The sequence below is a fragment of the Poecilia mexicana genome, unplaced genomic scaffold (assembly GCF_051168715.1).
Source record: "Poecilia mexicana isolate PSO_F unplaced genomic scaffold, ASM5116871v1 scaffold_22, whole genome shotgun sequence".
Lineage (NCBI taxonomy): Eukaryota > Metazoa > Chordata > Actinopteri > Cyprinodontiformes > Poeciliidae > Poecilia > Poecilia mexicana.
The window spans coordinates 10,250,451-10,272,459 of NW_028263391.1; the positions used below are offsets into that span (position 1 = coordinate 10,250,451).

Genomic DNA, 22,009 nt, shown 5'->3' on the forward strand with positions numbered 1-22,009 from the left:
ATTAAAGAAACATATTTTTACACACTCCGCAAGTGTAAATTTATAGAGTTGTCAAAGTGGAACATATTGTAAAAATTAGGGAGGCACGATATTAGATTTTTGGCCAATGTCTGATATGCCGATATATTAAAACTCATTCGGCCGATATCCGATACCAGCACCGATATTTTTTTTCTTTACCTGCTTACTGAAACTACACTGCTTTCTCCAACTCCTTTTATATCGATTAATTATTTTGATGGAATGGCCAATGTCCGATATTAAATTTACAGCTAATATCGTCTGATACCAATATCATGATAATATTGTGTATCCCTAGTAAAAATATTAGCCTATATGGTGCAAAAAACGAGGAGCCAGGGTCAACATGATCACGCCGCTCACAGATCTCTTAGCCACTATTGCTAAATATAAGGATAAGCAACTTGTAATTCAAATGTTAAAGTTCATATAGCAAATAATCTACTCAGTTTTATTTTCAATAATAGGAAGCAAAGCCTAAAATAAATTGAATAATGCCCTGGATTAAAACCCCGTAGTATATGTTGGGATAAATTATTTAGATTTTGCTATATTGTCTCTTTAATCTTTGTCTGTGACAGATGTGACTTATATACCGCCAGGTGACCGCCGCCCGCCCACGCACACTAACGCCCACACGCATAAACAGATGTTGCTCTCCTTCCAGCTGCCGTAATCTTCTTAAAGCCTCGCTGTCCTGATTGCATTATCACCTTTAATGGAATATGGCTGACACAGTTTAGGTCTCTGACACAGGAGGGGCTGCACTGGCAGGAAGGATCAGTAAAGAGAATCGCTTTAATGCCCATCATCAAAAATGAATGTCCGTTTCTCCTCTGAAACTGAAACAGGGTATTGGGATTCACAAACAACAGGATAGATGATTTGTTTTATTTTTGTACGATTGAAATTTATACACCTAGTCTACTAATGATGCACATTAAATTACAGTCATTTGAGTATTTCTGCAGATGCCAGGAAAAAAAAATCTTATAGTCTTACAGTCTCTGTAAAGCACTTACACATGGCTATTTGAAAAGTGCTCTTTAAATAAAGTCTGATTGATTGAGTCGCTGCATTTCTGTGCCACTAATGAATTGTCTGCTATTAGTTGCTAACTGGTCAGTCGCCTCTTTCATATTTTATTCATTTGAGTCATTTCTAACCTTCTACGGAAATCCTTATTCAAAGAGTATCAGCCAGTGAGTCTGCTCCTCTATATGTCCGCTTTCCATTCTTAGTGCATGCTGTTGTATGTTTTGGTGAGGATCCATCTGTACTCAGAAGGAAGACAGTGGGAAGCACTTGAGAGTCCTTCATCAAGGGACGTCTCCGGGTCAATGCCTTGATCAAAAAGCAGTGGCATCTATGTAATTACTTGAGCAGAAACAAGGCATTTATCACACAGCTGGTGAAGCTTATGGGATGAAGGCTGGCTTTTGTGTTTTTGTGGGTAATGAAGGATTATTAGCTGAGCAGGGCTTCATTAGTTCTCTGTTTGTTCTTGGTGTAAGCACCACTTTGAGTTAGTATTCTCCATATTGGCTTTGATTATTGTAGATAACAGTATAGCTTAGCTTCCAACCAACAGGTCAGCAGCAAATGTTTTCTCATTTCTGCACACATTTTTAAAGAAATTAGTTGTGTGTGAGTTCCAGTTTCAGCTCGGAGGGGACTGTCCACACGCTGTGGCTTCTTTTGATTGTTTCACCATAAAGACTGAGAGCTTTTTATTTCATGAAATAATAATAATTTTATTACAAACTAGATCAGGGTTTGCTAAGAATTTAAACTTAAAAAACATGTCTAAAGCCTCTGCTGACCACTGAATATTTTTGATTTGGTAATTTGTTGCAACATGTTAGTTCATATTTTCCTGTTTTCTGGCTAGATATTTACAAACCTGCCAGACAATTCAGCCCTGATCATGACTTTTAATTAACTCTGTTTGACTTAGAGCATACAGTGACAGGCAAAAAATACCTGTACCCCTCAACCACACCTTGTACATAGTATTTCATGTAGCCAGCTGCCATCAGAAGTTGTTTAATTTGTAGAGAGAGTCCACCTTTGTGTAATAAAAAAGTGACATAAAATAATAAAGAAAGAATAAAGCTAACAGTTTGTATTAGATTGTGAAACATGGTGGTAACATCATGCTGAGAAGATGCTTTTCCACAAGCAGTGGCTCTTATAATCCAATAAAAATCATAGAGGACAGATGCTGAGATTTGAAACAAGCGAAAAATTCAAGAGGTCAAAATACTTTTACAAGGCGATGTAAATAAATGTGTTACATTCCATCCAGATTGTACAGAACAACTCACGAATAGCTGCAAACATTTAGCTAACCCAAAGATCCCTGTGTGACAAATTTATAAAGCAAAACTTGTCTATATTTTACCAACTTTAGCAGGATGTTCACCTCTCGGTCAGTTCTTGTTAGTTGGAGGTCAAAGGTCATCTTTGAGACAACTTAGTTTGGTTAAGCTTTTATGAACGAGGACAGAGCTAAAGATGTGATTTGTCTTCGACATAATGGAGAAAGAAGGAGAAGACAAGATGAACACAAGGTTTCAGCTGCACATTCGAGTGCAAAGGAAAGAGAAAGGGTCTCTTGAGATGCACGGCCATTCCTGCCTGTCTGAGTGTGTAACGTAGGGGGAGGGGTTGAGGACACCAAGAGGAGGAGAGGAGGAGGATGATGATGCTGAGTGAGTGGGTGGGTGGGTGGAGGTTGTAATGCCGGCAGGTCGTTTATAACCTCCTGTCTTTGCTCAGATGTGCTTTAACAAGAGACACACACTGATCTGGAAAGAGGAGCCAGATAAAACGACTCCAAAAGCCAATGTAAGCATTAAATGATCAACTGTTGGTCAAATCTGGAATTTGTATAATGCTGGTGTATTTATGTCTTTACTGTCACTGTATTTAAAGGCTAAAAGATGTGAAAAAAAAGAGTACTTGAGCTTCATTTCGAGTCTTATGCCAGATTTTCAGTTCAAATGGAAAGTTTGCAAAGTATACAGAGATTAGAGCCAGCAGAGGTCATCAGGTCACCGTAACAGGCCAGTGTGCTGGAATCTGACAGATCAGAAGGAATTAGTAAGGCAGCAGGCCGACAAAACGCAACGAGAAGCTGAGAGGATCTAGATGAGCGAGCGAAGGGTGGGAGTGTTTATAGAGAGAGATGCTGAAGAGAAAACAACAGAGAGAGGAAGCAGGAGTGAAGAAGACTATAAAAACTAGGGTTCGACAAGAGGAGTTCATGCTTTGCAAAAAGCAAGCCTCCAAATGGACTCAGTCACCCTTAATCCCTTCATCTCTAACTCTAATCATTTGTGTTTAGTAAACTACTGCAGACTATGAATGGATTCCCTGGGCTTCTTTAACATTGGAGCTTATGGGAGCATGGGCTGAGTTGGGAGAAAGAGAAAAACGCCCAGCGAACAGAAAGAAAAAGTAACGTGAAAATGAACGAAGGAAAAGCTTTCCAGGCAGTTCTGGGGGTGTGGGACCATCTGTTCCTGAAACGGTTCATTTCCACTCGTCTGCTGTCCGTTTGCTTCAGAAGCACACTTCTGATTTCCTCTGAGGAAACGTTAAATGTTGGCTGGAGTTGTTTACGAGCTTAAAAGGATACCAAGGATGATCTTTCAGTACCACTGACATTAACTATTAAAATATTGAAATTCCCAAAGATTTCCTTTTTCTCTTTCTTTCTTTCTTTCTTTCTTTCTTTCTTTCTTTCTTTCTTTCTTTCTTTCTTTCTTTCTTTCTTTCTTTCTTTCTTTCTTTCTTTCTTTCTTTCTTTCTTTCTTTCTTTCTTTCTTTCTTTCTTTCTTTCCTAAATTTTTTTTTACATATTTACATTTTACATCTGCAAATTTCAGTGGGATTTGGGAGAGAGACAAACACAATGTACAACTTAGTTTAGAAGCAGAAGATAAATACATACATAATACATAGTTTTTTTTTAGCATATATTTAAATTGAAGAAATAAAAAATTAAAGATGTGGTATTAGTTTTTGTCCACACAACATTTTGCAGTGGGCCCAAAAATTACACCAATGTTTCAACAAAGAATGAATAAAACTCCTTGTGTGGAGTACATGAAAGACAATTAACAATGATGGGAATAAAATTAAATAAATATTTTTAATGAAAAGATAAAGGTCTACAACCCAACAACTGAAGGCCATAATAACTTGCCGTAGACAAAGATCAAAATTAATGTGAAAATGTGATTGGCTTTATTTTATTTTTCAATACAATGCATTTATAATGACGTTTCTAAATTTCTAAAAAACTACATACGATTTTCTTAAATAGAAAAATATATAAGATGAAACCTCCTAAGACTCATAAAATTGAAGATAATTTGTGATTGTACAACTGGTAAATAGTGCGAATTCACATAAATTCCACATGAATAAGCACCTAAACTTCTGCCTGTTCACTTCGTCTGCGTCACACAATTTGTGTAACGTGTGTGCCTACAAACGTTAAAATATTGTTCTTATTTGTCACGTGTCCTGAAATAGTTTTCTCTCATCAAAAAGTCATTGGGATCACGTCTGTTTTGCCCCAGAAATCTGAATTTTAAACTATCTGACATAATTTGTGACACATGATTGAACAGCATAAAATATTCAGTGCCTTTGCAGCGCTTCAAACTGCATGAGGCCTGTTTCTTTGCACGGATCCGGTCGCTTCTATTTCCTGCTCCCAAATGTTTACCTCCTCTTTAGGTCAGAGGTCAGTGATTTTCTGAAACAGAGCATCATCTGTGCTGAAAGGTCAGAGAAGATCTCACTTCCTCTAAGAATAGAGGGAGTGTTTTAAACACTGTTGCTTGGCCAGATGTTGGTCTGTCGTTGTCTAATTTGCACATCTGTCTCCCTCAGCATGTGGACAGAGTCGTATGTCTCGCTGGGCTCCGTCAGTCAACAATCCTTTTCCATTTTCTGTTTTCTCTTTTGAACCCATCAGTTCATTTTTCACTGAAACTTACCCCACGCTTTAATTTCACTCACTGGCTGCTTTCCAGTTGAGTTCTGTTGTCAGCAGAGAGTTCTGTACTTTCACTTAAGCAGGAAATCTTTGCGTAGACCCTCCTTGTGTTTGCTACAGTGCTTAACCTCAGTATTTGTGTGTTTCTTTGCGATCCAGGGGGCCCGTGTTTGGGTCAGGGAGAAGGAGCAGCTGCTCCCAGCCACTGTCAACTCCTGTGGAGATGGAACCCTGGTGGTCACAACGGACTATGGAGAGGTAAGGAGGAGTATGCGGCGAGCGGCAGCGCCTGCACCTTTGCTTACAGAATATTCAATGCGACGGTGAAACTGCTGTGTCGTTTCATCCCGTCTTCGCTGATCAATACAAACTGCTGGCCTTAATGCGGCACGTTTCTGCCCCAGTTCCCTGCTCCTCCTCTTCGTCTTCATACATATTCAGGATTCATCTCTGGCACACATTCAGCTGAGACAGATAAAATAATCATTCTAGAAGAAACCAGCAGTTTATTAAGATGATAGCACAAAGAAACTCATTTATTTCTTTGGTTTATTTCAAGAAGTAAAAGGTGAAGATAATAGTTTTTCATTCAGCAAACAATGAAGGTTTCACGACTCTCATCGTAAGTCAAAGAACGTGTTTCTAAAATAAACAACTTTATTGATGCATGAATCGTACAAAAATAGTAGGAGTTTTCTTAAAACACATTGATTGGTGCATTTTTAATACTATTTTTCTCCAACAAGATTCCTAGGGTACTTAGTGGAAAAATAAGCCCAAACATTCACAGATTCTCCAACAATTCTTAGTCGACGCAAGGAGCATTTCCACATAGGTATTTGTTTCACACCAAGCCCATCTGGAATGTTTGTGGCCACAAATTCAATCTCTACTTGAACTTTGAGATCAAACTTTTTAAATCAGATCAAGTTTTCCAAACGTCGCATTCATGTTTATAATGGCAGGACGGAAAAGGCTTTCTCACGGCATTTTTCCAGAACAATCATTTGGAATTGGAAATGGTTTTTATTGGTTGTTCCTGAGATTTGATGACTCCAAGTTGTTGGTCTTTCCTTTGGACACAGTCTAAAGGCTGAAAGAAACAAACATCTCAGTCATTGCAGTGAATGAGAAAGTCGTGAAACACTAGATTTTATTAACCTCTGGTTAACGTAAAAACAAAACAAAACAAAACAAAAAAACTAGTATAAATAAAGAAATTCTTCAGTTGCATTTATTTTAAATGGATTGATTTGGGCTCCAGCAGTTTTTCCACTCGTGCGTCTTATTAAAATCTAATTTAAGCAGGCAAACTGAGGGGAAGATAAATTAATTAACACAAGGGAGTTGAACTAAGTCTAAAAAAAAAATAATAATCTACAAACCAAGGGGAAAAGTACAACACTGATCTAATTAGAGAATCTAAACCTATAGGGCAACACCATTGTAGCAATAATTCACTTTGAAATATGAACTTAAATATGGCAGAATATAAAAGTACAAACCAAAACATAAACACCTGTACATCATGACAACAAGATAAAGATATTTTAAAGCTTTATACTCACCTTTAGCAGAGGCACTAAAATATCTGCCTCTTTATGAAGTCTTCCCAAATCCATATATTCTACATTGGCTTATGAAATATGTCCACATTAAGCCTTGAAATGAAAGTTTGGGGGCGTATTTTGCTGTCAGAAATGCCCACCGGCAGCACTTGAAGAACAAGGCGATGATGGATTTAATGTCTTTGAAGTTACAGTTGTGAAACTCTCTTTTATTAATGTTCAATTAATTCATGTTTTCGTGGCCTTTCAAACAACCCTAAAAGGCAGAGCGTTTTGATGCTGCTGCTTTGATTTTACGGTGTGGTGGTGCAACAAGGACGGCGAGGCGTTTCCCAAAATAGCGGATATGGGAACAAGCGTTCTCCTTGCAGTGGATTATCCGCTGCCAACCCAACCCCCATCCAGCTCTGCTTACATCCTCGTGTTCCCGCTCTCTGCCAGCGGCTGGTGTTTAAATGTTGCCTCTGCAGGAGATGGTGAATATTTGATAGGGAGTCAGCAGGACTGGGGGCTGTACCCTGGTACAACAGGGTCTCACCAATGCGGTCCAGATCCATCCCCGCTGTTTTTAGCTTGACGTTCTCCCGCTTGCATGGGAATGCACGATTGACCCCGCGGACCACAGAGGCATGTGACCCCTGCAAACATCCCGCTGCTAAAGAGCATAAAGCAGCTTAATCTTTAACAGCATTTATAGCTTCAGGTGTTTGTGTTATTTTTAATCCAGTTGGCCCCAATGTGCAGTCTCTCTGTTTTTGAAACTGCTGCCATAAAACTTAGAAGTACACACAAGATTAAAACCCGCCATACAAAGGCATGCAGGTTGCAGAAAAAATGTGGACAAGAAATGACGAATGGATGTTGAATTATGGGAAGACAATGTAAACTTCAAATCAGATCTGATCAAATCTGCTCTTCTTTTAGAGCAGGGGTCTTTAGCCCATCCGCCATGGTTGTTAGTAGCTTTTTACAAAATCTACAAGGAAATGAGCAACAATTTTTAGATTAACCCTAAATCCATTGTGGCATTTTAATTTGATAATAAAACAAAAGATGCCTGTATATGTTTCAAAAGCTGATAATATTATTTCCCCCGAAGGGGCAGGTATGTTTTGGAGCTATTTAGAAACTTAATTTAGTGGAAACAAGGCTTTTTAGATTGCAAAAGGACACTGATGCTTGTTTTAAAGTGAAGTTTGTCACCAAAATCTTTTCTAAATAAATTCAGGAACACTTAACTCTTATTCCATCTCATTTTCCTTTAAAATGAAGTTTCTCTGTCATCACCTGTAGCTGATTATCATAAGGACTCAAGAACGAAAGGACCCAAAGCAAACATATTTTCCATTTTCCCCTTCTCTTTAACACGGATATATCTTGCAGAGTTATGAAGATGGATCTGATCAGATTAGTTTAATGAATATGTGATAAAACTGGGTCAGCGGAAAAAAACAAACTAGAAAATCAGATGAAGTCAGTGTTATAGCTTTAGAGATAATGGAAAAAAGTAATTAAAATTAAAATATATTTTTCCTGATTCAGAATCATTTTTAACTTATTTGGAAGTGTTTCTTCCCAACTTTCTGATAAAAATCATACATTCTGCTTTTTCTATTGAACAGCCTGTTGATAAGGTTGCTATGGTTACTGTCGGCAACAACATAGTCACCTCATCGCTGCTTTATTCTGTGCGTCTGCATTTTATTAGACGCGTTTTATGATGAATATAAGCCTCACTCACGGACCTGCATGCAGAAACACAGGCCGCGGCTGCAATGAGTTACGTTTTGAGTGACCCGGATTTAAACAGAGAGCCGACATGAGGACAAAAACGGCTGCAGGGATGCATTAGCTCATGTTCACAGACACAACTTCCACACGGCAGACAAAATACGGCCTAAAATACACCGAGTGAAAACTGTACGCATTGACTTTTATTCTGCATATATAAAAATGAACACTGTCTTGTCTACTGACCCATTTTCTTCTCCAAGGACTCACAGCTTTTGACCCTGAGGGGATTTAGGAGTTACACAGTTGTTGTGCTTCAAATGATGAGATGAATATATGCTTCTAAATTTCTGCTTCGCAGTCTGAGGCTCAAACAGATACAAAACTCTGCAAAGTGAGTGTCCTGTGAGGCAGAGAGGTTTTAATCACCTTTAACTCTTGATGCTTATTACAAAAACAACTTTCTTTGCCTTCGCTTTGGGGGCCTCTGGACTCGATAAAGACTTGGTAAAGCATCGGCCATTTACCGTTTAGCATTTCCCCTGAAAACAGAATAAAAACAACATCAGTTTTAGTTTTTAGATGGATTTATTCAGCCACTGCTTGCATCTAAAACTGTACAAAAAGGTTTGAGTCAACGTAAAGCGAGTTCTCCGCTCCTAACCTTACAGGTGGAGGCCCGAGGGATCAGGACCAAGGTCAGTGATGAGACCTGTCTCTGTGTACAGTGCTGTGTGATACTGAATCCCTCCTCTGCCGAGAAGAATATAGGTCACTGTGCCCACGGCACTCCTCTCCCAGCCTTTCCATTTTTATCTCTCAGGCCCGCTCTCGCTCACTCTCGCTGCAGCTAATATGCGAAGTCAAATGAAGAGGCTTGTCTCCCTCGGCTCTGCTCCTGAATCATGCAAAGCAGCATTAAACATCAGAGAGCTTTATGGCGAAAGTGCACACACGGAAAGTGCATGAGTGTTTCCACAAATCAGGTTAAGAGGGAAGTAATTTTGCAGAAAAGAAGCAACGGGAGATAGTAAAAGGATAAAATGTGTTGTGGGTCCAGGAAAGGGACTATTCAACAGATATTCAACACAAACAACACAATGTAGATTATTAATGATGCATTAGCCTTTTGTTTTAATTTTTTATTAGAGTTTACTTTAGTTTTCATGCTTATAGAGGGATTTATCAGAGTTGCTTTTTCTTTCTCTGCTCTGCTGATTATCCTGTTTCCCCCTGACCAATCTGAAGTGTTTTCTCTCTTCACCTTCATAATCAATTATTAAACGTGAGCTGCTCATTTTTAGATTCTCTGAGTTGCAGAGCTTAATGCGTGTACCCGCTTGTCACAGACATGAGTTTGAGAGTTCTCGTTACTTTTTCTGGGTGTTAAAATGAAACACCAATCTATTACCAGAATATGTGTCGAATCCCACCTGAGGGCAAAAAAAAAAAAAAAGGAAGACATCTTAAGAAATCCCTTTTTATGTCCTACTGCAGCTGCTTTCTAATTCCTGAGTCTTTGACATACTTTCTCACTTTAAAGTGTCTTGTCTTCTTTCACAGAATCGCTTGCCTGTGGGTCGTCCTGAGTTACGTAAATTTCTCAAGTGGGATTTTCAAGTCCTGGGTAGTTGAAAACAAATTTGACTCTGCCACAGGAAGCAAAATGACACATTTATTGGTGCAAAAAGCCTCGCATTTCAGCTTCCATTGATCACAAATTGACCACTGACAGTTTTTATTATTACCTTTACCAACTCCTTTGGAATAAATTCAACTAAAACATTTTTTTATATGATTTACTTTAAGTTGATCAGTTGGAACATCTATTTAGTACTTCTCCACTTTCTGTGTCCCTGAGACAATCTGAAGGATCTATCATGCTGTGGGCTGTAAGAGTCTGGTTCTAGTGTATGGCATCATGACTTCTTAGAAATACTGGAAAATTTTAAGTAAAATTCAGGCGGGCTCTCTTAAAAGACTGAATCCAGTGGTGTCTATAAATGCAGCAAGCATTGTATTCAAGTACTTGGGGGTGTTGTTTCCGCTTTACCCCATATATCACCAAGGCAACCCCCAGCGTGGCCTTTTATCGTAAATCTGGCCCCACTGATCTGAGGCCTGCACCGTCACACGTCTTAAACGTGCCTGTGCAAATGGCTGACAGATTTATGAAAAACGAATGACAAGAAATCTCTTCACTGTGTTCAGGACAGTGAAGAGATTTTCCCACATGAGCTGCTGCTTGTCACCAACGGGAAGCCTGTCGGTTGAGGCGGCGTTGCTCCTATGTGGCCAAAGACAAATTCACTGTGACAGAGCTGAGGGAGAGCAGGACCTCATGTGACCCAAACGTCCTCACGATCTGCTGCATGAGAAACCTGGTGCCACTTTTACGCGTAGAGCCCAAAAAAGTCAGAATAATTTAAATTATCTGTAGATGTGGATTGTAAAGTTTCCTGTATAAAGCATTCATATCTGGAATCTTCTCTGTAGAATATGAAATACACAGATCCTATTTCAGCATGGTTGAAAGGTCATTTCTTTTTGATAGCAACTATTTGATATCGCCTAATGTGTGAATTATCTAGTTATAAGTCTTGTTAGTGTCATTATATTCACAAATAACCTCACGTAGCAGATGCAAAGGGTCAAATATACGACCTGCAAATAATTTGGAATGACTAAAATATCGAAAAGAATTGTCGGATGCTTTACCTTATACTGAACTGAGCAAGGCAAGGTTTTTAGAACACAAATAAACCTCAGCAAAATTAACAAAAGTGCAAAAGAAAACACACTGCAGGATTGTGACGGTATTAAAATAATACTAAGCATAAATAAACTGTAAGATTTTTAATCCATTTTGCCAAAAAGGCTTGCTAAAATGTGATGAGCAAGTTGGGTTTCACATGTGGTTGCAACCTTTTTGTTCATTTAGTGTGTGTGGAGCCTTGTTCTCTCTACTTTTCCTATAAAGTACTCTGTAGTGCATGATTCTCTAATTCAAATGCTTGGGAGTGATTGTTCAATAACAGCCTGAGGTCCCAGACTGAGCCATTAGGCTTTCAGACAGTCTATGATACACGCACATTACTTTTAAAGAGTAATAGATCAGGAAGTCTGGGAGTAAAGGAGCAGTAGATGATTAAAGAGAGCTACTGGAAATGTTTTTTGTTCAGAAATTGAAAAAAAAACTTAATTAAAAAATATATCCTGGAACTACAACACATCAGTTTATATATAGTGTGGGAGAAGAAGAGAAGATGGATTAAGGAAGAGTAACAAACAAAAGAAAGTAAGGATAAAGGACTCAGAAGTGATTTCAGAGACACAAACAGAAACAAAGAAAGAAATTAAGAAGATGGGAGAATTATTTAACAGAGTGAGAACTCATAGTGAGCAAGGCAGCGTGGAAAATCTTTGCAGAACTGATGTTAGAGATACATTAAGACAACACGTTGCAGCTGCCAAAACCCTTTGACCAGAAGGCATGTCAGTGCATCACGTCTCATGGAACCGTGAACGTCACTCAGATCAGACACAGATTAATTAATACATTAACGCAAAGCTCACACATAGATACACAGACTGCTTTCTGGTCACGTGGTCTAATTGTGAAGTTTTCATGAAGTAACTTTATGTAAATCTACAAAAGCTGATGCAGGTCAAATGCAGACGCTTTTATTTGCAGCAGATTTACTTTGTTTTCAGAGAAGCTCCAAGAAGCGGGAACAATTCAATATATGCTTTCATGTACATCAATTGACAAAGCAATGTTAATGTGTCAGTTTTAATGTGCAACATTTTTTAGTTTCACTCTGTTTCATTGATTTTTTTTTTCTTTTTTATCTGTCTTTCCGCCCTTGGTAATTTTGGTTACGTTCTGTTGAATCTGGGATTGTCTTTTGTTTTCATTGCTACCAATTTAGGTTTAGATTTAGAAAAAGCTGAGGTGAGAGGGTTAAATTTAAATGTTTGTAAATGAAAAACTTAAAGAGAAATTATGTTTTTGAGCATCTTCTTCAATAGCACTTTCCTTACTTGCAGTAGGAAGATGTTACATCACAGTGAGCTTGCACAACAGTGAATAAATCCCCAGAAATGGATGACCAATCTCCAGTTTTAGATTATTTAAACAACAAATTAAATTGAAAATGTGTGTAATGTGTCGCAGTTTTCTCAGCTTTGTTCCCTGATTGCAGTGTTGCTGTCAGATTCTAATGTAAGCCTACAGTAATCTTTCCTTTCCAATGAAAGAAGAGGAATATTTAGGGAATATTTAGGTCAATTTATCACAGCTGAGTGAAGAAGCCCAGCGACTTTGTAAGCTAGACTATCATCTGCGTTTACCCACAAACTGGACATGAAATATCTGTGATAGCTTGACATTTACAAATGGAAAAAAAAGAGTTTGCAAACTGCAGAAACGTGCATGCATATAGGCTAAAAACATCCTAATCACACACAATTAGCAAATGATGATGACATGTTGATTTTTTGGGAGTGGTCCGCCGTACAACAGCTCTTCACAGAAAAAAAAAAGTTGTAAGTGGGGTGAAATAGATTAATTTAGGAACAGTCTGAGTACATATGGCAAGCCCTGCTGCTACTCTCCACAGACTACCAACACATCTGTTTCTGCAGTGCACACACAGAGTCACACACACTCACAGGGCGAAGGCTTGCGGTGTGTCATATCAGCAACCCTGTATTGTAAATGGCATGGTTTCTATTTTCAGACGAGCTGATTTCAGTGAAATAGGTGAGCGACCTTCAAGCTGAAACAGAACAGCAGTTATCTCCAATACCTCTGTGTGTCTGTGTGTGTGCGTGTGTGCGTGCGTGTGCGTGTGTGTGTGTGTGTGTGTGTGTGTGCGTGCGTGCGTGCGTGCGTGTGTGTGTGTGTTGGCCGGACACGGGGATCCGTAGTAACATTGTTTGCATGCCTGACCTGAATTCGCACTGAGCTGCTTTCACCTGTCAGATCCCACCACATCAGACCTGTTACACTTCCTCTCGTCTTCTCTCTTCCCTCCCCACTTCTCCACTTTCCCCTACACTGTCCTGTTGCCATAGTGATGGATGGCATAGAGGAGACTAGGGTCTGAGCCAAAACCACTCTGTATTGTCATGTAATGGGTCTAAAAAAAGCGATTCTTGCATCTGTTGTCATTCTAAAAACAACATCCTTAGACTGTAATCATCAAGCAGTAGCACCAATAAAAAAAAGGGATCAGATTTGTAGATTATTTTGCCTATGGATTTTGCCTTAACCTTAACATGGTGATGCGAGACAGTTTGTGTGCCTCCTTGTGTGCAGGTGTTTTACCTACAGCAGGCCGAGGTCACCAGGGAGCGGGTGTATGCGATGCACCAGTCCAGCATCGACGGGGTGGAGGACATGTCGGCGCTGGCTGAATTGCATGAGGCTGCAATCATGCACAACCTTTACCAGCGCTACCAAAAGGATAACATTTACGTAAGTCAGGTCATCCCGGTTGCTAACGTTTGTGCAAGCCGGCGTCTGCTCTGCATAAGCAACTTTATCGCTCAAACACAAACGTTTTATTAGAAAAAAATTGGGTAAAAATGTGGGAAAAGGTAGAGAAGATTTTCTGTATCTGGAAACAGTCTAACCACCATTTAAACCTGTTAGGAGATGAGTTATTTTGAGGTTATTTTTTGTGATTTTAGGTGACATAAAGCAGGGTTGAAAATAATACATGCTTTTTTCTTTTTATTATTAAAACATCAATATTAAAAGTAGCAATATTCACCCATTTAATGAGTAGAGTCCTGCTCTCTGTAATACATTCTCACCGTGAATGCAGCTCTTCTGTTTAGACCTCAACAAGTTATATTCTTGGAAGATTTAGGTTTAATTAAATATGTTTCTTCTAGGTGAAAGCAATGTTAACTTTTTGTAACCAAAGTCTGAACTTAAATCAGTTTGGAAAGATAACAAGGAAGCTTTCCAACCTCAAAGAATTATGGATGGGTTCAGAAAGCTGTATTAAACCAAATGTTCCATTTATTATTGAGCGGTGTACTAAGACTTTTCAAGATGGCTTTAAAAACCCCCCCAAAGAATCTGAAACTCTTCTTCTTCTTCTTGTCTGTTCTCAGACCAATATTGGAAGTATCCTGGCTGCTGTAAACCCATATAAACAGATCCCAGGCCTGTACGATCTGGACAGAGTGGACTTGTACTCCAAGCACCATCTGGGGGAACTCCCGCCGCACATTTTTGCCGTGGCCAATGAATGTTACCGCTGCCTCTGGAAACGCCACGACAGTCAGTGTGTCCTCATAAGGTGAGTCCATGGTTCAGATTATATCGCTGGGTTGCATCGGACACGTACTCTTTGAACCTTTATGCATTTAGTCTACAACTATGAACTACACTTTTATGATTCTATCTACCGGATCAAGACAAAGAACAATGATACGTGGTTTTTAAAGTTTTGGACAAATGAAAATCTCTGAAGTAAGGCTTGCATATGTATTCAACCCCATTTTAAAATGATACAAAGCCAAGTCAAATCAATTGCCTTTTGTAGACACAAAGCGGGGTCGACAGATGCTGAAACACAGCTCAGCGTGGAAGACTTGGAGATTCTACGAATACTTAATCTGGGGGGCTAAAAAACAGATGCGTGCCACACTTTTCAGATCTGTTAGTAAACAATTTTGAAAACCAAGGACACTTTTTCTTCCACTTTTCAACAACAACATGCCACTTTGTATTGAAAAAAGGTAAGAAACCTAATTAAAGGAACTAAACTCGTTCTGTCGCCGCTGAAGAAACAAAACCGAAACATTAAAGTTTATGAATTGTTTAATCTTTTATTAAAAAAATAAATAAATAAATAAAATCCTTCACCACTGTATCAAGATGGTTTGCAGCTAGATGGTCTGATCCGAGTGCTTTCAATTACCCTCAACGTTATGGAAAGAGACTGGAACTTAATGAAATATCTCAGAAGCAATCAAGCCCCTTTATCAATTAGATGACCAGACCAGTCAGAGATACTGGAATGTCACAGAAGGTCACTGGCTTTATAATTGGATTTGAGTTGTGTGTGTCTGCGTGTGTGTTCTCCAGTGGTGAATCAGGAGCGGGGAAGACGGAGAGCACCAAACTGCTGCTGCAGTTTCTGTCGGTCATGAGCCAGAACTCGATCGCTGCTCCTCAGTCGGAGAGAACTACGCACGTGGAGCAGGCCATCGTTCAGAGCAGGTGTGCAGGATGAAACAAATGTTTTTACATTTCAATCACCGGAGTGCGTCATTCACCTTCATGTCTGCAGGTATTAACTGTTATTATTAATTAAACAAAGACAGAGTGAAAATGGTAAGGCTGAGCTCCTTTTCTGCTTCAGTGTTTGTAGTTAAATTCCTGGATAAGAGTCATTACATCTGTACAAGCTGGAGTTTGAGACAATCACCTCTAACAAGAGCTTCAAACAGCAGAATAGCTGGAAAAGAAATATGTTCAGGCCTCTACATGTTTGTCTTTAAGACGCAGCTGCAAGATTTAGGAAGAGCTGCACAAAAACTCATTTCTGCAAACCTCAGTAAGTTGATAAGGAAAAGGCAACTATGCATTCCTTATAATAATCTGAGAGATCAATAAAAGCAGGCAGTAAATTAATTCAATGACTGCAGTAATGATTAAGTTATTGCTGCAAAAAAGTAGTCCTTCATGCTTTGCATTAAATATTTCAAATGGACCTTTTCTACTTTGACTTGAGTGAGTTTTGTGTTAAAAATGTCGATCCTTACAGGAACCACCGGAGATGATAGAGGTTCTATTGTCTTTCTTCCAGAAAGTTGTAGCATTTTCCACATGCTCAGTAAAACAACATAAAAACTGCAGATTCTTGTTTCCTTTTTCAGTCCAATCATGGAGGCTTTTGGGAACGCAAAGACCGTTTACAACAACAACTCCAGTCGTTTTGGGAAGTTCATCCAGCTTCACTTCTCAGAGTGCGGCAACATCCAAGGAGGCTGCGTCATTGACTGTATCCTTACTGTATGTGGTGGAACGACAGTTTTTTAAATGTTTATTTATTTTTTATTTTTATAGGACATTTCAGCAACAAGGCAGTATATTAATCACTAAAAAAAATTATTCCAGCCATAGTTGCTTCCTTGACTCTACCTTTTAGATTTACTGGAAAAGGTAAATATACATTATACCTTTCAAGCCATTTTTTATTTTAAATGGAATGATTCATCAATTTTTAAATATAATGGTTATTGAAATCTTTTTTTTTTCTCTGTAGAACCGTGTGGTACGACAAAACCCGGGAGAGAGAAACTACCACATCTTCTATGCTCTGCTGGCAGGAGCCAGTAAAGAGGATAAAAGTAAGTCCTCTAAATATTAGCAATGATCCTTTTTTTATATATACTGTACTTTTCGGACTATAAGCCGCTACTTTTTCCCCACGCCTTGAACCATGCGGCTTGTAGCCCGGTGCAGCTTTTCTGTGGATTTTTCGTCAACCACCAGGGGGCGCTTTAGCAGGAAGTGAATCATTGGAAGTCAACATTGGAAATCAAAGAAGAAAGCGCTAATTTTAATTTAGAACAAGCACATGCTAGCAGCAGGCACAGCGGAGAAATTTCTTGAAACTCATTCTCCCTCTTCATGGAAACCACATGAATAAAAAGATTAAGCATATGACATAATAATTCCTCGTGGTAAAAAAAAAGTTTTATATTTTATGTGAAAAGCAAATTTTTGTGTTCCTGTATGCTAAAAGCTAAAAGCTGTCTTATTAATCAGCTTTTAGTCTTAACTAATTGGTCTAAACTGAGGTGAAAAGCACATTTTACTTGATATGTTTTTCGTATGTCTCTCCAGGTCTGTATTTCCTGGAGGAACCTGCTGAATCTTTCCACTACCTCAGCCAATCAGGATGTCTGAAGGACAAGAGCCTGAATGACAAAGAACTGTACAACAGTGTTATGGTCGGTTTATGTTCAATTATCATGAAGAAGTAACGAATAGTGACCTTGCAAAAGTCTCAGACTTTCTCTACTTTCTTTCCCCAAAATTTCAATATATCACTGTTTTTTTTTTTTTTAAATAGAAAGCTGACCTAGTTTGTACATAAAAACATTGCTTTTATCTGTTTCATACCCTCGTCTTTGTGCAGGAGGCACTGAAGGTTTTAGGGTTTTCAGAGGAAGAAATCAGAGACATGTTCAAGCTGCTGTCGGGAGTCTTGCAGCTGGGCAACATGGAGTTCATGCTCGCAGGAGGGGCTCAGATCACCACCAAGCAAGGTCAGGCTGTCGCTCAGTTAGTTTAAAATGATTCAGAAAGTTTAGGGTCAAGTTTGAGGAGCTTCATAAACGTGTTCTCTTGCGTTTCCAGTGGTCAGTAATGCCAGTGAACTGTTGGGTCTGGACGCCTTCCAGCTCTCCGAAGTCCTGACTCAGCGATCCATAATCCTCAGAGGAGAGGAAATCTGTTCCCCTCTCACTATTGAACAGGTCAGGGACATAAATACATTGTCCTTCCCCACTTTTGATTGATCTCCCTCAGACATTCACACAGACATTTGTCCTTACTCTCTGTCTACATCACTGCAGGCCATCGATTCCAGGGACTCTGTCGCGATGGCGCTGTACTCCCAGTGTTTCTCCTGGATCATCCTCAAGATTAACCAGAAGATCAAGGGAAAAGAAAATTTCAAATCCATTGGCATCCTTGATATCTTTGGCTTTGAAAATTTTGAGGTTAGAACTCAAACAATTCATCCTTCACACATACAACCCATTTTGTTTACGTAAAATCTCAATAAAATATGCTTATTCTTGTGGTTAAACCATAGGAAAAAATGCAAGGCATGCTGTATTTCAGGGATAATTGTGCATTTCCAAGCTTAATTGGACATGTATATTGAACAGAGGATGTGTTGATATGCAGGTGAACCGGTTTGAGCAGTTTAACATCAACTACGCCAACGAGAAGCTCCAGGCGTACTTTAACAAGCACATCTTCTCCCTGGAGCAGCTGGAGTACAACAGGTGATGCCAAAAAATGAGCCGCTGAGATTTTGCTCAAAATGTGCTGCTCGTTTCATCGGTGTGTGACGGTTTGGATGCGTTTGTTACATAGGGAAGGAGTTCAGTGGAACGCCATTGACTGGATGGACAATGCAGAGTGTCTCGACCTCATAGAAAAGGTGTGAAATGCTGCTGTTGATGTGTACGTAAAATGTTGATGCTGATTCTGTGACGCAGAGGCAGTTTGAACCTTTTTTTTTCTTCTCGATGTCAGAAACTTGGCCTGTTGGCACTAGTGAACGAAGAGAGCCGATTTCCCAAAGGAACAGATTTCACTCTGCTGGAGAAGTTGCACAGCAGACACTCTGTGAGTTATTTAATGCGCCACAGTTTAAACTACTTTGCTGCACTTGTGTTGTAATTGCTGCACTTGTTGTCCGTTTCCTGCAGACAAACCCTTACTATGTGAAGCCCAGGGTTGCAGATCATCAGTTTGGGATCAAGCATTATGCCGGAGAGGTCAGCTACGGATAAATGAGCGGCTTTTAATGTTTGCAAATCTGCTCTTGTGATTATTTTGACCGTGGGAAGTGCGTGTTTTGAGCAGGTGCTGTATGATGTGAGAGGCATCTTGGAGAAGAACAGAGACACGTTCAGGGACGACATCCTGAACATGCTCAAGGACAGCAGGTAGGAGATTTAAACTCACAAAAACAGATCATTTTCTGTCAAACTGGGACATTTGAGGGACGTTCAGTGTCTGTCTTTAAAATTATGAATGCCCAAGTCGATATTTTTGATGATCTAACTCAACTCTTCAATGTTCCAGATGCTTTCTTATTCTGATCTTAAAGTAATAATTGCTGTGGCGTAATGATTAAAAGCAATAGAAGATGAAAGAAACCTCTGAGGTTCACTTGAATCTTTAATATGACCAGATGTGGTCTACAAGAAAAATATAACAAGCATAAATTAATTCAAATGTTCATAATTTCTCCATAAGAAAACTCTACAAACACTTTCTAGACTCCAATAAGGAGAAGTAATTTACTAAAAGTTCTTAAACACAAAGAATATAATAAAAATGAAGTGTTTTTCTTGAGCTTGTTGTTTTTTATCATTTATTATGGATTATTTCTTGGTATTTATATGCTGTAACCTTGATTCGTTTCGCTACTCCTTTGGCCTGGTCCCCCTTCTCAAAGAGATTTCCGATCTTTCTGAAATGTTTAATGAAAACAAGTAAAGGACTAATTATTTCTGTGGTTAATGGGTTTTGAAAACGATATTTTCTTCTGTAAGTCATACAGACACAACCTGTAGCATTCCCACTCCCTAACTGAGCTCCTAGCGTTTTTTCTTTTCTCAGGTTGGACTTCATCTACGACTTGTTTGAGAAGGTCGGCAGCAGAAACAATGAGGAGAAGATGGGGACAGCCAGACGTAAGCCCACAGTGAGCTCCCAGTTCAGGGTGAGTTATCGACTTTTATTTCCTTTTATACAGGAGACAGAGCGACGTCCGGTAATCAGAAACATATAACTAAGGAATCAGCAATTGTTTATTTCGCCAAGTAGTTATTTTAGTGGTTTATTGATTCTTTATTTAAAGTGGTAGTAATGAGTTGTATTATTCTGTTACCAGTGGGGCTGTTTTGCATTATGTGAAAAAAAAAAATCTATATCATTTCATTGCTTTGTCTCCCCAGGACTCCCTCCATGCTCTCATGGCCACACTTAGTGCATCCAATCCGTTCTTCATTCGCTGCATTAAGCCCAACATGGAAAAGGTCACTTTGTTTGTATCTGGGCTGTCCTCTAATTGAAATCAATCGTTCTCTCTCTCTCTCTCTCTCTCTCTCTCTCTCTCTCTCTCGGGGTTTATATTGTTTAGAGTCTCTAAACGTTGTTTATTCTGTCTGTGTAGAATCCGAACGTGTTTGACCCAGAAACCGTCCTGAACCAGCTAAGATATTCAGGGATGCTGGAGACGGTGAAGATCCGTCGCGCTGGGTTCCCCGTTCGCAGAACATTCAACGATTTTTTCTCCCGGCACGTCTCCCTATCGTCTACACTCATCTAGAGTCTTTGTGTAGCTCTCTGCCGCGTTGTTTCTATTTTTGTCTCATACTGTGTCTTATTTTGGTGTCAGGTATAAAATCATCATAAACGATAAGGTGCCAGCAGCGGGGGACAACAAGAAAAGAAGCACTGATCTCTTAACTAAATATGATAAGACTAAAAAGGAGTGGCAGCTGGGAAAGACCAAGGCAAGTTTTCTGAAAGCTGAAAGATCCTTTGAGATTTTAAATTTCCTACTGGCCAGATAGTTGAAACCAGATATTTATATACACTGTATAAAAAGACATGTTACTTTTTGATGATGTCTGTGCTGATTGGTTCATTCACAACATTTGACCAATACAGAGCCAAAACTATGGATGTGTTTTTGAGGGAAAACCAGAAAGTCACTACTTCTTGGTGTAACATCTTGCAAAAAATCAATACAAATGTGATTTTTGCAAATATCAGGAAGAGGAATTGCAGATCTCCACAAGTCTGGGTACAACTTCCACATGCCTGAAGGTGCCTGAAGGTGTTTAGTGTCAAATGCAACAACCTCGTAAAAGAAGTAGGCTGAAGCTTAGAGTGTGTCAAGGTGAAACAAATCCTACACCAACATGCGGAGAAAGACTCAGAGAGGAGGAACTCCAGAAGAAGAGGGTCAAAGAGGTTAATTTTCTGATGACATGTCTCATTTCAAAAATCTGAATTTGAACTGATGACCTCCATCACATAATGAGGAGAAATGGCAAAACTTACAAGCATGACAACAAATCCCCACTGTGAAGTACGAGGATGACTGTATCAGGTTGTGTGGGTGTTTTTCTGCAAGAGGGACTGGTGCACTTCACAAAATAGATGAAAAAATGTGAACCCAAGCTGCATCACCAAATTAGTTACAAAGTGGTTAAACCAAATTGTTTTGGTTTGACCGTCACAAAGCTGTGATCTTAGTCTCGTAGAGAGTTTAAGGGGAGATTTGAAAAGTTGTCTTTTCCTACATAATATGTACTAAAAATCTATTTTCAGCTGTACATTCCAGGTAATACTGAGAACCAATATTTTTCACATCTCTGCTGCCTTGCTCCTGTAGGTGTTCATGAAGGAGTCTTTGGAGCAGCGTTTGGAGAAAGACAGAGATGAAATCCGGCGTCAAGCTGCCATGATAATCCGAGCCCACCTCCTCACTTTTTCTGCAAAGTAGGTGCCATCCCAAATCGATGCTTTGAGGGATGATAGTGACTCCTCTCTGATGTTTGTACTGCTTCTAAATGGTGTTCCTCCCCCCTGCTTTTCCTGACAGGAAGCGTTTCAAACAGGTTCGCTCCAGCATCGTTGTTCTGCAGAAGCACTTGCGGAGGCACATCCAGCGCAGGCAGTTTGTCAAGAAGCGCAGGGCGGCGCTGGTGCTGCAGAAACACAGGCGAGGGCAGGTGGCCCGCACCTGCGTTCGCAAACTCAGAGAGGAGAAGAAGAAGAGGGAAGAAGAACAAAGGAAAAGGGAGGAGGAAGAGAAGGAGAAGTCGGGCGGAGAGGAAAACGAAGAGGTTAATGAAGACGATAAGAAGGTGAGAGGCAACAGAGGCA

At 39.5% G+C, this 22,009-nt stretch overlaps 1 protein-coding gene across 1 annotated transcript in view; it reads left to right on the plus strand.

Annotated features, from left to right (window-relative positions):
- Positions 1 to 5,029: 5,029 nt before the first annotated feature.
- myo10l1 (myosin X, like 1) overlaps positions 5,030 to 22,009 on the plus strand; it is a gene marked incomplete at its 5' end in the record, with an annotated part of 29,763 nt that continues 12,783 nt past the window's right edge. The window contains 22 exons of the mRNA XM_088002835.1: positions 5,030 to 5,293; positions 13,658 to 13,816; positions 14,464 to 14,651; positions 15,443 to 15,577; positions 16,237 to 16,361; positions 16,509 to 16,522; positions 16,626 to 16,710; positions 17,210 to 17,316; positions 17,505 to 17,634; positions 17,726 to 17,844; positions 17,944 to 18,090; positions 18,281 to 18,381; positions 18,473 to 18,539; positions 18,635 to 18,727; positions 18,811 to 18,879; positions 18,968 to 19,050; positions 19,730 to 19,832; positions 20,068 to 20,148; positions 20,286 to 20,410; positions 20,511 to 20,628; positions 21,516 to 21,622; positions 21,726 to 21,990. Coding sequence (XP_087858961.1) covers positions 5,030 to 5,293; positions 13,658 to 13,816; positions 14,464 to 14,651; positions 15,443 to 15,577; positions 16,237 to 16,361; positions 16,509 to 16,522; positions 16,626 to 16,710; positions 17,210 to 17,316; positions 17,505 to 17,634; positions 17,726 to 17,844; positions 17,944 to 18,090; positions 18,281 to 18,381; positions 18,473 to 18,539; positions 18,635 to 18,727; positions 18,811 to 18,879; positions 18,968 to 19,050; positions 19,730 to 19,832; positions 20,068 to 20,148; positions 20,286 to 20,410; positions 20,511 to 20,628; positions 21,516 to 21,622; positions 21,726 to 21,990 — 2,685 coding nt within the window. The remainder of the gene's footprint in view (positions 5,294 to 13,657; positions 13,817 to 14,463; positions 14,652 to 15,442; positions 15,578 to 16,236; positions 16,362 to 16,508; positions 16,523 to 16,625; positions 16,711 to 17,209; positions 17,317 to 17,504; positions 17,635 to 17,725; positions 17,845 to 17,943; positions 18,091 to 18,280; positions 18,382 to 18,472; positions 18,540 to 18,634; positions 18,728 to 18,810; positions 18,880 to 18,967; positions 19,051 to 19,729; positions 19,833 to 20,067; positions 20,149 to 20,285; positions 20,411 to 20,510; positions 20,629 to 21,515; positions 21,623 to 21,725; positions 21,991 to 22,009) is intronic.